We start from the raw sequence: 16,860 nt of genomic DNA, 5'->3' as shown, positions 1-16,860 counted from the left end.
GAATCCGACAGATACGCCGCTTGGATGCGATGAGACGTCTGATTAAACGACGTCAGTTTATCCATAGCTAGATAGCATTAGTTTCCTTTTGTCATAGCTTATATATCATGAGACCATGTAACTATGTATTTTTGAAAACCATGTATATTTTTTAAATAATGACAATGGTTTGTAACTACTATATTTGCAATGATTATTAATCAAGTGATTTTGTTGTTGTGTACAATTGTCATTTATTTACTTCCATCAATTCACGCTTGTCATTTTTGTATCTTTATTTTGCAAACAATACGTACTATGGATGATGGAGTTAATGATTATATTGTCTTGTGGGTGACTATTTTGGGTTTATATTTACCATTGCACCAAAAAATTTTAATCTCAGGCGTTGTCGTGCTGTGACACGTACACAGTGGGAATGCATGCTACAAGATCTATCTTGTATTTTTTTAGATACATAATTATATTTCCTATAGTGTACATATGCATATTTAAGTATAATAATAAGCCTTCTATCTCATCCTATTATTTTTCTCAAGGGTAACATATCCTTACTTTACCATCACAAAATACTATGGGAAAAGCATCATTAGCTCCGCCTCTTTAACTTGGGGCAAAAAGCATTGATTCTTTATTTCTACTATTTCATTATCATCTCACACCCTAGCTAGATCCTATATCTAGGGTAAACTCCAATATATATATATTCTATGTATTTTTTATACTTTTCTTATATTTCTTTTTAAATAGCTACTAGGAGAGAATCAAATCCTAGTGGGACACTAGGTGGCATGATTTCAAAGATACACTTATTTTAATGCATTATTGTAAGCATGATTACAAAAATTTGTCAAGGAGCAATGTCATGCTTTCATATGGCATGAGGTGTCCTTTGGAATTAAATGAAAGTCTAGGCTAAGGAGACCACATGAAGACTTTTGCTGCCATAAATGGACCCTATTTTGATGATTTTTTTACACAAGGTTCCAATCCGAATTGGAAAAGGATTTTAAAATGAAAATCGTAGCTAATGAGCTGAAGTTTTTGCCCATATTTTTACTTTTTTATTTGGACCCACGGTTGAGGAGATATGATCAAAATACTGGACCCCAGTCTGCCCACATGATGCAGGGGCAGCTCATTTCCAACTTTTCCATTTCCTGTTCACACTGGCTCCTCTCTTCTTGTGTAAACCCTTGGGGGTTCCCTTCACCTATAAAAGGGGACCTCTTCTTCCTTGGAATGAACTCAAGCATTCAAGCCATTGATGAGAGGAATTCTCGAGGGAGTGAGTAGTAATGCCTAATTGTACTTAGCCATTAACATAAGCCCAAGCCTACACTTTCTCCTAGAGGGAGGCTAGCCATTCTTGCAACAAGCTAACCTTGGAAGATCAACTCTAATCAAAGAAGGTCTTGCACTTGGTGTATCAATCAAAGTGGAATTATCCACTCTTTTTCTCTCTCCCATCAATAATGGTGCCGAAGGGTTTCAAGTAAGATGTGTTCTACATTGATGTTTTCTTGATTTCTTGTTGTTTTCATTTTCATCTCTAATCCAACATATATATATATATATATATATATATATATGTATCTAATCTCATCTCCTTAACCAAACCTATCTCTCTCATTCTTAGTAATTCATCCTCTCTAGGTTCTCTTTGCTACAGGTACATCTCTCCCCGCAGTATCGTTATTGCCTACGGGCAAGAATAGGGCTTGGGAGGGAAACTTCTCATCTCTTCACTTCTCTCATATCTACATTTCTCACATACTATCCTAGATGAATAACCCACATGATGATCATTTCTATCGCTTTCACTCTGTACGATCTATTAGAATTAACGTATGGATTAGCCACAACATACACTTTCAACAACGTATAGTGTTTCTCTTCGGCCCTGAAAGGCTCAATGAAATACTTCTATCACCGGATCCCATCATACTACCTCTCATAGACTATAATTTTTCTTTTGATGTAAGCGTAGTTATCTTGCTATGAACCAAGAGGATTTGTACACACAATTAATCCCAATCACTAGACAAAATATCTATATTATGGTAAGCACAAAACTACAATTCCAAAGAACAATTCGTAGCCTATTTGGTCAGTCAAGGTTGAATGCCATTAACTCATCCATTAACCCTTCATATTACCCATGATACGATATGACCATAGCCTTGATGTTTTCATCTTCGTATTGTTTTGACATTCTCTTTTGCGTTCTTTCTTTGTGTGTGTGTGAGTGCAAAAGAGAAAGAGTGAGTTTTCTTTGATTGCACTTCTTTCCAAACCCTAGTCTTCATGGCATCTATGGTTTAACTCCTTCATATAGTTTTTGTTGAGTTCTCTCACAAACTCTCACAGCCATAAGCCCGGTGCTTTCCTGGCAAGACCGCAAATTTCTCGACATATTTTTGGTGAACCCGACGCGAATCTGCTAGGGTGAGAGTTTGTGCGTAACCATGGGTGATCATGTTGAGCAACAGGGTATGCATTTTGACCCAGAAACAATGCAAATTTTTCAAGCATTTGCAATGTTCATGCAACAACAACATGCTACTGAAAGAAGGGAGATTTCAGCAACGAAGGCCATACAAGCGGTCGTCAACAGAATGGATCAGTTCAATGGCAAAGATGTAACCAAGTACTTACGCGAGTATGTGAAGGAGATGGAGCTGCATCGCGTGTCAGAAGGTGAGATGATTCAAAGCTTTGAGCTAGTTGTTGCTCCAGAAATTAGGGAGCATGTTAGGGCAATTAAAGATGGGCATGGGAGAAATTGGGAAGAACTCAAAGTAGCTTTAAAGGAGGAATATTTCATGGAGGACTCGGAGAGAGTGACCAAAAGGACATTCTTAGAATGGGTAGTCAAGCCAAAGCAAGGACTATCAATAACAGAGCTACTTAGGGAATTTGAGCGGCGCTATGCACAACTCACTAGGACAGAAAGGGCCACACTAGATGCAGAGAAGACAAATCTTTTCTTACAAGCTGCAGGTAAAGAGTTTCAAGAAAATTTGGAGCTTCTTCTTGAAGATAAAGATGCTGAGCAAGGACTAAAGACCGACTGGAATGAGGTTGAAGGTGCTGTCTCACTGCTTGCCAAACGACAAAGAAGAAGGGACAAGATGGTAGTAAACACTACAAGTCCTTCCACCTCAACTTCTGACAAAATGGTAAAGCCTACTTTTATCGCTCCTAAGTTTGATGAGTCCATGCTAGATGAGCTTGTGAAGGGAATGCATGACTTGAAGGTGAAGTTTGCAAAGCTTGAAGAAAAAGGCCAACCATCAGGGCCACTTCCTAGGCAAAGACAACAGCCCAAAGAAGGGTTTGTTAATAGATGTATTTGGTGTGATAGTACAGACCATGTAAGAAGGGATTGTGATGATTTTAGTGATGCTTTGTCAAAAGATGTTGTCTTTTTTAAGGATGGTAAAATCCACTTAAGAGAGACAGGTCTACCCTTGAGAACTAACTTTGGGAAGGGGGGAATGCAAACCTTAGTTGAAGATATGGCAACCAAGCATGCCACCTCTTCAGTTGAGGCAGCTACTTATGGAGTAAAAATTGAACATTTTTGTGATGAAGAGGTGATTGACCATCATGGTCAAATTTGGCCAAATGTCATACAATTAGCTAAAAAGGGAAAGCTTACAAAAGAGATTCTACATGAAGCAGGTGATTGCATACGTCTAGAAACAGGATGGAATGATCCAGTGGACTCATTGTCAGTGCATGCCTACATTACAAACTGCCAACAAAATGAGGCAATTGTAGAAGAGAAGCGCAGACGTGAGAATGCTGATGAAGGACCATCAAAAAGATCTTCTAGAAGTGGGGGAAGAAGCGACTCAATGCCTTCTCAAACACCCTCAACACAAGGAGCATCTCCACCTGAAGTACTCATGGAGGAGTCTACAACAGGAAAGAAGAAAGAGCCAACGAAAGGTAAGACAAAAGGCCCAACTTATAAACTAAAATCTAATATTGAGGTTGCTACAGATTTAAAGAAAGTCTTGGAGGAAAGGATCTTGAATAGCAAGATTGAGTTTACTCTGGGAGAAGTTCTTGGCATTGCAAAGCATGAATTCCATGAGGAGATCATTGACATCATCAAGAGAAAGAGGCAAACCCTTGCTAAAGTTTCTCGTCCACAGGTTGAAGGGGAAACCTCAAAGACACAAGGGATGCAACTGCAAAATAAGGAGAATGATGGAGCTGTGGTAGGATGCTACCAATCTAGTGGGAAAGTGAAGCAAGTGTATTTCTCAAATGATGATGAAGAAGTTGAAGATATTCCTAGGAGTTACTATTCACGAAGTCATTGGGCAAGGGCTACTACACAAACTTTGGTCAAGGTAGGTGATCTTGAAGAGCCATTTGTTTCCTTGATTGACCATGGTTCAGAAATAAACATAATGTCAAAGAGTCTCTACAACAAGTGCAAATGGCCGATGGACACAGATCATGGCTGGATGGTAAAAGTGGCAAAAAATTCATTCGGTGAATTGTATGCAGCATGTCTAGGTGTGAAGGTAACAATAGGTGATGTAAAGATTGACCAAAACTTCTTTGTACAGGATACATCTTCATATCATCTCATCCTTGGACAACCCTACATTGTAGGAGTTTGAATGGAAACAAAGGTAATGGACGATGGTTCAACATATGCTAGAATACGTAGCAAAGATGGTAAACGAGCTGTCCGATTTCTCACAGTCTGTGTAAACCATGAAAGAAATGGTGACAACCTCAGAGAACATCCTCTACCAAAGGTAAGCAAAGAGTTTCATGATCATAGAGAAATGATGGGTTTTGGCCAAGTACCATTGTAAAGCGGGATTGCAGTGGTACAGAAAGAAAAAGGGTCTCGCTTGATCCAAAAACAGGTGAAACTTTCTCGATGAGCTCCTTGGTAACAAGGAATGGATCAATATGTTTTACAAAACTTGAAGATTTGAAGAGATATGAGAGGCAATATGTACATAATGTACAAATAGGCATGAAAAAAAGTGGGTTGCTAAAGCCTACTGAAAATGTTTTGGGTTTGTGTGAACATGTTTCTTTTGTAGATACTATGGGTGAGCTTGATGCTATAATGAGGTCTAGTTTGCATCTTGAAAATGAAGTTGTGGAAGTTTGCTCTATGGAAATGTATCAAGTAATAGAAGCCTTTAAAGAAAGCCAAACAGTTGGCGAGGAAGTCCATGTTGAAACTAAATACAAGAGTGTAGCAAAGAAGGTGAAACCAGTAGCTTCACCCTTACCACCCAACAAGAAGGAAAAGATTGAACAGGATTCTTTACAACCAAGTTTGCGGAATTCTAAAAAGATCGGGCATACCTTCACAAAGGAGTCCTTTCAAGAGTTGCAGATTGGTTGCGAGGAGTTTCTAACACACGAGGAGAGAAAGTGCTTCAAAGAAATGCTTTCAAAGCATGGTAAGGCTTTTGCATTTGAGCCACATGAGATAGGATGTGTTGATCCTTATATTGTAGCTCCTATGGTAATTTTCACAATACCTCATGTGCCTTGGAATCTGCGGCCTATTCTGGTTCCAAAGGCTCATTTGCCAAAGTTAGTAGAGCTACTGAATGAGAAAATCAAAATGGGAATCTTGGAGCCTTCTTGTGCTCCATACTCAAACAGGTGGTTCATAGTTCCAAAGAAGAATGGTTCTCTACGCTTCATCCAAGATATGCAACCAGTGAACAAGGTGACAATTAGAAATGTAGGAACAGGTCCAATTGTGGATGAATTTGTAGAGGCGTTTGCAGGGAGGGCAATCTACTCAATGGGGGATCTCTACTCAGGGTATGATCAATTTCAGCTTGCAATCAAAAGCAGAGACTTGACAACCATGAGGACACCTTTGGGTTTGGTAAGGATGTGTACCTTGCCACAGGGAGCAACCAACTCGGTTGCACATATGATGAATGGGATAAATAAGGTCTTACGTGACTTTATTACTCAAATCACAATGCCTTTCATTGATGATTTGCCTATCAAAGGATGTGAAGAAAGTGACAAAGATGAAGCTTTGGATCTCAAGGGATGTCGCAGGTTTGTGGTAAATCACATAAATGATTGTGATAAAAAATTTTCTAGGTTGGAAGAAGTGAATCTTACATTGTCAAGGAATTAAAAAGTCTATGTTTGGTGTCAAAGAAGTGCTCATTGTGGGGCACATGTGCGGGCCATATGGTAGGAAACCTTGTCCATCAAAGGTAGATGCCATCCAAAGAATGAAAGAAACATGCACTAGCATCACTGAGGTTAGAAGGTTTCTGGGAGCATGTGTCTTCTATGTTATTTGGATTCCACATTATGCACATGTAGCTGATCCTCTTTATCAGCTGCTTAGAAAAAATCAAAAGTTTAAATGGAAAGAAGCACATGTAAAATCCATGAAAAAGCTAAAGGAGTTACTCCAGTCAGCAACGACTTTGAGAAAGGTAGACTATGAGTGTCAAAGGCCAGTGATTGTGACAGTAGATACCAGTCCTACAGGGATTGGATGGGCAATAGGGCAAGATGACAAAGAAGGACACAGGTATGTGGTAAGATTTGGAGCAAAGGTACTAAGTGCTCGCCAAAGAAACTATCCACATATAAAGAGAGAGTTATGGGGTATGGTTACAACCTTGAAAAGTGGGAAAGAGTACCTAATTGGTGCATGTGTGGTTGTAGAAACAGATTGTCTACCACTTCTTGGGATGATTACAAGCTGCTCAACACTAGACATTGCTATGTTGCGGTGGATTGCCTACATTAAGTCCTTAAATCCCGAGTTTAAGCACATTGCAGGTAAAGACAATACAGTGGCAGATATTCTATCAAGGGCAAGGTATGAAGATGAGTCACAAATGATTGATGAGGGAGATGATGTAGGCACAAAATTCTATTCTATCTCTCATGTCAAAGGTAACAATGTCTGCATGACTAATTCACTTGAATTGTTCTTGAAAGATCTTTATGAAGGTGATTGGCTTTCTATTGGAAGGTACTTGAGTACTCTAACAAAACAGGATGATTGGTCTGAATAAGAATTCAAGAGGATACGCAGGAAAGCATATGGGTACTTTTTAAGGGATGGTTACTTATGGAAGGATCCTAAACAAAAGGGTGCTACACCACAACGGGTTATATGTAAAAAAGAGACTCAAGTAAAGCTCATGCAAGAGTTTCATGAGAGTCTATGGGCTGGACACAGGGGTGTGTGGGAAACCTTCTCCAAGTTGAAAGAAAAATATCGGTGGAAGGGTATGCAATGAAAGGCTTTGCTGTAACAGCATCTCAGAAGTAAAAAACTGTCAAAACTTTGCATTTTTTTCCGATCTAAAGGAAATGGCAGAAAAAACTCCCAAGGGTGGAAAATCCACACTCGCCATGGAGAATGATGCAAAATATCCAAGGAATCTGGATGCTAATCTAACCACATTGTCTACAACAACAGAAGCAATGATCATGGATTACTTGGTCTCATTACAAGAAACCGTCAACAAGCACGAGGAAGAGCTGGGTGCATGCACTTGCAATAGAGAATGGTACTTTAAGAGTTCTTGTTGTGGAGAATGAGCACCTCAAGAAGGTTCTTGAAATGCAAACAACGCATCTTGAGAATGAAGTTCAAGAATGTAAGCGCTCTCTTGTTGACATGAATGTATTGAAAGAGCGCTTGAGAAAATCTGAGAGTGATCATCTATTGAAAGAGGAAACAATAGATACAATACGCCATGATGTATGTGAGATGAGAAATGCATCCAAATCATGGGTTGATATATGTGAGGATAATGTGGCTTCTACATCTCCTATCACGCAAGCCGTTGTCCAAGCAAAGAATGTAGAGCATGTGGACACTCAAGAATTGCAAGAACGGCAAAAATGCTCAAGGAACATCGTCATTTGTGGAATCAAGAAGGAAAGCATGCAAAAATCCCAATCTCTTGCGATTTCTATTGAAGAGTTTTTTGCTACATACTTTGGCATGTCTGGAATCAATATGGTTTATGGTGCACATCAAGCTGGAAAACAAGGAGCCCCTCGCTTGCGAGAAAGACCTATTGTATGTACCATGGCTGATGAGGTAAAGATAAAGAGATCTACCACAAAGGAACGGGTTGTAATGTATATGAAGATCAGACTCTTATGCAACAAAATGTACGTCGCAAAGCATATGAGGAAAGAAGCAAGAAGGTTAATGTGTCATCTCAAGAAGAAAAGTCACTTGAGGAGGATGCAAGTCCACCAAACAAATACGAACACATGATCTATAAGACCAACTCACACTTGTGAATAAGATTTTGAAATTGTAACAGGTATCCATGGAATGTGGGAATTGGCATTGATCATCTTACCAATGACTCCAATGTGATACTTTGTGTTGAAACATTGGATCATGATGCACAAAAAATTCTTGGATTTGACAAATACGATGTGCATTCTTTGATGTGGGCCAAAAATGCAAAGCAACGTCGAGGCCAAGGAGGCATAGCATGTATGACCAAAAAGGGTTTGAAATATGTTTCCATTGTCATAGAAGATAAGTATAAAATTCTACTTATGGCTAAAAATCAGCCCACCAAATGGTCAAGTCATGTTTGTGGCTGGTTGCTACATTCCTCTCACTATGACTCCAACTTTTATGCTTGCTTGGATATGGATAGAGATCAGTCCTTTGTTGAACTAGAGGAAGACATTGCTCATTACAAGGACTTGGCTGGAGTCATTGTCTTTGGCACAAATACGTTAAACACGACACAAAACAAGTCAACATACCACATGTCTCAAAAAGAATGGATGACTCATACATACATAATCGAAGTTCTAATGATGCAAAAGAACTGGATCACTATGGAAAGTCACTTCTACATATGTCAAATAGTAACGGAATACTCATTGCAAATGGTGTATCTCTATGGCAAGGCACCAATGAATTTACATGTAAAAAGCACAATGGTGATAGTGTGATTGACTATATGTTTTCTTCAAAAACCACTCTAGATGCATACAAAACTCACTACAACAATTACCTCCCTATAGCGACGTCCTTAGTGACACTTCAACCTGGCAGAAGAAACAAACATTTACGTCATTACTTGCATCGCTATTGTTTGTCGCATAAGCGAGGCACTTAACGAGGATCTAAGCGACAAAAAAGCGTCGCCAATGAGTAAAAAAACTACCTTTGCTTAAGCAACATTTTGCGTCGCATAAGTGATGCATTGCATTGCATAAGCATTGGTTAGCATTGCATAAGCAACATTTTGGGTTGCTTAAGCGACGCTTGTTTATATTTTTTTTTAAAAATCTTCTAAGCAACGATTACGCAATGCTTCTTTCAAACAGGTAATGTTGTGGCCAACGAGATAGAAAATTGTCATATTTCATTGCTCTATTTCGGGTGGAGCTCACACACACATTCATGACATTTCTCTATCTTTAGTTGTCGCTCTAGTGACCTCTCTTTCGCCAGCATGGCGATTTTCTCCATCTACATCTAGGCATGGAGTTACTTGCCTCTATATCATACATGTACGTATAGGTGTTTCTGTCCACATCAGGCAGCAAGACATTTTGGCCATCTACACCATGATATACATCATGCATCTTGGCGTTTTAGCCATGTTGTCATGGTGCGATCAACGAGGAACAGGTTGTAGCAAATATCTCTGATACCTATGGCAAGCTAAGGCAATACAGCTAAGGCGTGTTGTGTCTGGCGAGGCTTTCACAAGAGCATAGACTATGCAATCAAAGAGTTACTAGATTGTAAGGAATATTGGAAGGAGGAGCTCTCCGCGCTCAGGCGACGATTGAGGGATGTGAAGATGTCAATCACTGTACGTGAGAAGCTCATTCTCAAACAAGAAGAGATTGAGTACGGGATTCAAGAGAACGAGGCGGTCTTTCTTGGAATGCTATATATGAATGGCAAGGTAGGAAGGTGGAGGTTAATGCTTAACAGGAAGCGCAAAGTGCTGGACGATCTTACAGCAGTGGTGGATGAGTACTACACTAACGACTTGGAGGATGATGTCTCAGACACAGAGACAAAGTCAGATGATGACACAGGTGAGAAGAATGGGGCAATCTTCAAGTGGCCTCTTTTTCCCTCGGCGACTACGTTGGAGACGAGGCTTGAGGTACATAATAAAACTGCAGGACAAGTAGTAGGGATGATAACGAGTCGGATGATAGAAAAGAGGATGCAGAGATCAGCACGGAGGGGATGGTCGATTTCTCATTGGGTAGCACTCTGAGAGACATAGATTTGGTCCCAACCAAGACTCAAGAGACTCAGATCAAATGATAGAGCAGCAAGAGGAGCAAGATGTTTCAAAGAAGCAGGACTTTGGAGACATGCATGCAGCCGTAGTGCAACAAGAGATGCATGGATTATGGAAATAACATGTGTGGCTCGTCACATGGCCACATGGCCAACCAAAGGTATTACATGACATAAAGTTTTATGATAAGTGCATGCAAGCACTGGGACTTGAGTGTATACTGGGAAATGCATTCGAGCATGTTACCTTTTTTAACATCAACACACCTTGTATATGGCAAATTGCTTGGAAATATGGCAGGCCAATGCACAGCAAGAGAGTATTATATGAAAGCATTTTCAGCCCTTGTATAGAGCTTTCTAGCTACAAATAATGTTCAGCAAATTGCAATACCCAGGTCAGGTCTATGGAACCAGCAAAATCCCTAGCTTTTTTGCAAGGAGACAATTTTCAGCCCTAGTATTTTTGCATCAGCATCACACTTCAACATTTTGTAGATTCACCATGATGGAATCCCAAGAAGCACTAGCGTTTTCAGTTAGTACAAGTCCCAATACTGTAGTACAAGTCCCAAACCTCGCGGATCTCATCTTCCCGCAACAGATCCTCACCGCATGGTCAGATCCAGTGCTATTTGCAGTTTTAGTCCGCGAAACGCAGATTTCAACATCTCCGTTTTCAGCACGTCGTTGTCGCATCATCGCCATCAACATCGGCGTCGACATAGAGTCAGAATTCAGGAGATAAAGAGTGAAAATTTCAGCCATTAGCGTTTTTAGATTTCAACCCGTCTCAATGTCGTCGACATCGTCGGGAAGTCCAAACATTGTAGAGATTTATGCAATCAATAGTAGACCATTCTCGCCATAGAGAGTGGGGACTTTTGAGGAGGGTTTGACAACATTCTGGTGTCGTATTCTTCTCTCTCTATCTCTCAGTCTCAGTACCTTCATTCCCAGTGTCATCACTTTGTTTGTGTCCATTGTACTCTCTCACTAAAGGAATGGAAAGCATTTGTGTTAGAAGCTACATCAAATTTGATTGGGGTGGTGCTTGCAACGATTTCGTTTTAAATATATCACTAATTTGACATTTAGTTGTTTTAAATATATAGATGCAATGAGTGACCAAGGTCGTAGAGTCAAGATAACAATCATCAAGGGTTTGCTACGAGCCACTAGAGTATGTCGAGAGGATTTGCTGGAGGCTATGGAAGATTATGAGGAGATGGATGATACCGATTTAGATACCACCATCGAGATTCTTGGGAGATTCAGCGTGCCTGTATGTCCTGGGGAGGGTACATCCTCCCAGCCACATGCAGGAGTAGAGACTTCTTCTCATGCACTTCACACTACAGCGTATCGGTGAGCTTCTCAATTGATTAAATAGTAACACTATCTCTTTTTACATATAGAAACCTTAATATATATATCCCGGAGCCAATAAAGCCCGTGTTGGCATCATTGATTGGGGGATGATGCTTAGAATGCCAGCTAAGTGCGCATCAATTAATTATCTACATCCAAGCGCACAATCGGACTCTACAGTTTTGGAGGCACAGAAAGCAGGGGATGCCAAGATGGCTAAGCGACCATGAATTGCTCCAGAACTATACGATCCACGGTGCAAAGATGCATACACAAAATCGAGCGACATTTATGCATTGGGCTATCTATTCTACATGCTGGCAGATTTTTGGAGTGCAGCTAGAAAAGTTTATTTTTCAGAAGAAGTTTTTCAGCACCCGAATGAAGATGTTATAAGGGCTATTTGGATTAAAGTACATTGTTAGATGAAGTTAAACGAGCGAGAACAAAGAAGAAATGCTTATGACGTGTTGATATTTTTAAATGAACAATTAAAGATAGACCCTAACCCTGTCCAACGTCCCCTTGTTGAACTTGCACCATCATTTTATCCGATCTAAATATTTTTATGATATACATGTCTTGTCCAGGGTATTTTATTTTTTATTGAAGTGTATTATCTAGTTTGAAGTGGTTCATCGAATTGAGTCAATTATCTTTAGTCATTTCAAATTTGTCGTGTTGAGTGTTGGTATTTCAAATTTGCCTTGTGGTTCAATTAGGTGCATTAGTTGTGGTTTGATTTAGTGGATTCTGATGTCTAATGTAGTGGACGAGAAGTTGTTATATATCTTGTGCATCAGTGAGACTGTTTAATTGTGAGAATATATATTTTCCAATGATTTTGAATATTTGTCTATATGTTGATTGCAGATCCAAGAGAAAATGGCCGATGAAGAACAAGATATTGGCACATCATCAGTGCCCCATGATCAACAACGAGCGGCTGTTAACACTAGAATGGTAACCTAACAGGACATAAAAGTGTCCTTTCAGGGTTTTGGGAAAAAATTCCAAAACCATAGTAGATCCAGTCATTTTGAAAAATCCTTTCATGAACTTGTAATTTTTCTCATCCCTTGGTCACTACAAGCCTCCAAAGTTGATGGACCAGTGCATTTTGCCCAAAACAGCAATTGTAGGACATGAGATAAAATGCCCCGTTAACTTCAATGGGTAGGACATGAGTGGAGATTTTTGTAGGACATGAGATAAAATGCCCCGTTAATTTCAATGGGTTGGTGACCAAAACATATGGTTGCTTTTACCTCACTAATTTTTTTTTGGGCAAAAAACATAAGTCCAAAAAAGTTGCATTTTTGCCATTCTGGGGACCTATCATCAAAGTTTCTATAGTCACGCTCAATACAGATACTATATACATGTTTTCCTAGTTCCCTTTGGGCCTCTAGATTCAAAAGGAGCCATGGAGCATGTGAAAAGGATAATGGATCTCTTACAATTGGAACCTTGGGGGCAATGATAAAGTGCTAAATACACCAAACAAGAAAAAACTGGGTTTAGCATTATGACCTCTAGAAACCCATAGAAACTACTCAATATCTAGCCAAGTTTGCAATCTATGATTAGATATGGTTACTACCTATGAAATACACACAATTGGCCTAAGAAACTAGCAATATTGAGAAAGTTATACTTGCTACTCTAAAATGTATCGTATTCTTCAGCAATCAAAAAACTCAACCATCATCATATACTATGCTATATAGCATATTAGGTCCCCCAAAACTCAAGGAAGATTAGCTTTATGTTATACATTACACTTACACAATCAAAATTGAATTTTGGATATCAAGAAAGCCACCAAAAAAATCATAAAAGTGCTAATTTTGGACAAAAAACAGGATTATGCAATTCTTGTAAATTGCTCATAACTTTCAATTTTAACACTTAGCTCTCCCTACAAGCATCAAAACATGTTGAGAACTATGAAGGCCTAACCTCTAGCCATCTAAACCTCACAAACATGAAGTTAAGAATGGTATAGTTGCCAAAAATTGAAAAAAAGCCAAAAACAGGACCTGTTTTTTCACACAGTTTAGGTTCAAAAATGTTGTGCAAGAGTAAGGTTAATGATGAGATCGATACTCAAAAAAAAAATGCTAAGTTTTTTTCAGCTCATAAGGCAACTTTGTGGATATATAGCACCTAAAAATTCAGTTTCATACTCTTCAAATAATTCAAGCAAAATGGTCACTTAATAGGACACAAAAGTGTCCAAGGACATAAAAGTGTCCTGTTACCATTCTAGTGTTAATGCATTTCAGCGCATGAAGTCTCTAGCACACAGTATGTTGGCACAAAAAGCGATGCGCACTGCTCGACGACTCTCAAAATGGGCAAATCCAAACCATATGCAATGGAAAGAGATCAATAAAGAAGTGACGAAGGACACGATCAAGACAATATGGCCATGTGAGGACGCAAAGATCAAGAAAGGAAGGTGGAAGGTTTTGAAGTGCAACCATGAGGTGATCAAAGAAAATGCTGACAGGATTTACTTGGAAGTTTATGGCCATCCCATGCACAATGCAGATTGTGCGCTATATTTTGCAAAAATGTTATATGTTCAAAGGAGACAACTGTTGCCACTCATGATATAAGGGAGAGTTGTGTCACTTTCACTCGATATGAGTTGGCATTGATAGTGGAAGGCACCGACCTACAGTTAAAGAGAGAGAAAAATATTTACACGACACAGTTGACATAGAAAGATGCAAAAATAACACGGCTTTCTATAGCCACCCAGACACCCTAGCCCTCACAAGTGCGTATGAAGAAAATCATTCACCGCTTCAACCAAGGTGTTCAAAATCTAACACAGCGAGGGAATCCAACACCTGTACAAGGGACACACATCAACCACCTTGTCTTGCATCCAGATTTGGTCCCTTCGTCTACCTCAGATGCATCCTCTTCTTCCCAATGTCCATTTTGCTACAAGAATTTTGATGAATGGAGTGGATATTATACATTGACATGCCTTCATTATTATCGCATTGTTTGTCTTATTCGTTTAATGCAAAATAGTAACCGATGTGTAATCTGTTCACAAGATATTCCACAAGGAATATATATTATGTTTGGCATGGAAAATGAGTATAGATTCAAGCAAGCCCACCAAGATACCCCTAGCACAATTAGAAATCTAAAACACATTTGAATACAAGCTCTTTTACAATGGTTTTTGACATGATCTTCATTTTAATCTGAGGCTATATTGAATCTGTAAAGTTTTTATCTAGTTCTAAGTTTGAGTGTTGCGGTTCTCCTTGTATTTCAACCTCCACATCTATTATCAAGTTCTCTTTTATTTTGTCTATAGTGCATTGGGATACACCAACATTGAACTCTTCTTCGTCTTTGTTTTGACAATCATACAACCAGGTTGGTATTTCCTCCACGTAGCTAGCACTTTCAATGTGATTCAATATCTTTTCGTTGAAAAATATATACACTAATTTTTTCGCTCTGTCTATGAATAGTCTGTTGCGAATAGTGATGTGAACATACTTGTACATACTCCATTTTCTCTTTGAACTTGAGTTTGCTGCACATTGGGCCAGTACTTTCATTGCAAAGGACGTAAGGTAGAGTAATTCTCTCCACCGTTCATTATCCACCACTTCCATGCAGGGAACTCTTTTTCAATTACATGTACAAAATCATTCGCAAAAGGACCTTCTTTTAATCTAAATGCATGCATTTCTTTGATGCAATCAATTCGGTCTTGAACGTTGAAGTAGAACGTGTTGACCACGTGATAGAAATCGCTTACCACCTTTGTATTAGACATCAGATCTAAATTCCAATACTCTTGATCAAGCATGTAAAAAGCAACAATATGGAGTGGACTATGAGCGCTCTTCCACCCTACATGAATATACTTGGACGAAATTTTTCATTGTTTTGGTTTTGTACCTTAAAATTGGTAAACAAATTAAAATATTTTAGGAGTGGTTACCGAATTAAGAATTACATTCGCCCCAAAAATGGGACCTATGACTCTGTAACCTTAGGTAAATTCACTAGGAGATGACTATACCCGGCACTCGGATACACTCCCCAAGGATTTGACTAGCTAAAGGACAGCGGTTAGCACATTGTTTACTATATATAATAACTCCCGCTCGGCCTTTTATTTTTCCTGGCGGGCCCGCCGAGAGAAAATGAAAAAGCCCGATGGACCCCTCAGGGATGAATAAAACCCCTGGAGAACTAATGACTCTATGGGTTTTTGCAGGTCATAATCAAATTCACGTTAACAATTAACGTGATCACGTGATTTTCTTGTGTAAATACTAGAATTATTGACGTAATCACACAATCGTGATTACGTTAATGAAATCCCTGTGCACATGAAGACGTGAATGAAATCTGTGAATGCTGCTATATGTGATCAACACTCTAAAGGATCCCCACTTCCATGGGGTCTCTTAAAGCTTAGAATGAAAAAGGATTATTTAGCTATGCCTTAAGCATTGCAGAATAAGATGCAATGCTATGCTGAGATCCTATAGCCATGTATAAAACAATGTAATATAGAAACAACTTCCGAGAGAGAGAGAGAGAGGGAGAGATCAGATTTTTTAATTGTCTGGACTTCTGATGATCATATATAATTACCTCTAAACAGTTGACTGAGTGGGTGGAAGAGAGGGTCTGTTTTAAATTGGCATCTTGGCAGTCTCATGAATGGCCTTCCATGTTTGGGTTAGAGTGATCTAGGCCATTCTCGTTCCATACTTGCTGTATTTCTTACCGTTGCTTGACTGGTCTGATACTACTCTGAACCGTCTCAGATCTAGGTACCTGCAATTCTTATTTTGGGGCTCCAGCCATAAGACCTCCATTGCTTGGGGAATTTTGCATTTGAAATCACAAATTAATGTTGGCTAGGTAGGCTACACTCGTGAGACATATGTTGGTAAATGATAAATGCTAGTGAAAGATATTATGATTTTTGATTGACAAAGCTATTGTGTGTTTTCATGGTTTTTGGAATATGTCTCCGTGGGATAAATTGTTCTCTACTACGCTATTGAAATTATGTGGAAATACCAATAACATGCTTGTGCAATCATGAAAATATGTATGCTCGAAATTGGTTTCGGATGGCACAGTTCGTTACATTGCTAAGAGATTGTTCAGGCTCGGAGATGGCTTTAGAG

The 16,860-nt window shown here is 39.2% G+C and overlaps 1 protein-coding gene across 1 annotated transcript; it reads left to right on the top strand.

The window, feature by feature from the left end:
* Positions 1 to 9,839: 9,839 nt before the first annotated feature.
* Positions 9,840 to 10,419, top strand: LOC147451386 (uncharacterized). Its single transcript, XM_086520916.1, has 2 exons — positions 9,840 to 10,154; positions 10,264 to 10,419. The coding sequence occupies exons 1-2, from the start codon at positions 9,840 to 9,842 to the stop codon at positions 10,417 to 10,419; spliced, it is 471 nt and encodes a 156-aa protein (XP_086377042.1).
* The last annotated feature ends 6,441 nt before the right edge of the window (positions 10,420 to 16,860 follow it).

This window comes from Adiantum capillus-veneris, chromosome 9 (assembly GCF_014529385.1).
Source record: "Adiantum capillus-veneris isolate H3 chromosome 9, ASM1452938v2, whole genome shotgun sequence".
Classification (NCBI taxonomy): domain Eukaryota; kingdom Viridiplantae; phylum Streptophyta; class Polypodiopsida; order Polypodiales; family Pteridaceae; genus Adiantum; species Adiantum capillus-veneris.
The sequence above is the reverse complement of the archived record's forward strand: the minus strand, read 5'-3'. Positions and strand labels throughout refer to the sequence as shown.

Bases quoted from the DNA above. Each gene is read 5' to 3' on its own strand.
- LOC147451386 (XM_086520916.1), top strand. From the start codon at position 9,840: ATGTCAATCACTGTACGTGAGAAGCTCATTCTCAAACAAGAAGAGATT. The intron at 10,155-10,263 runs GTACATAATAAA...CTCATTGGGTAG, and splicing joins CGTTGGAGACGAGGCTTGAG to CACTCTGAGAGACATAGATT.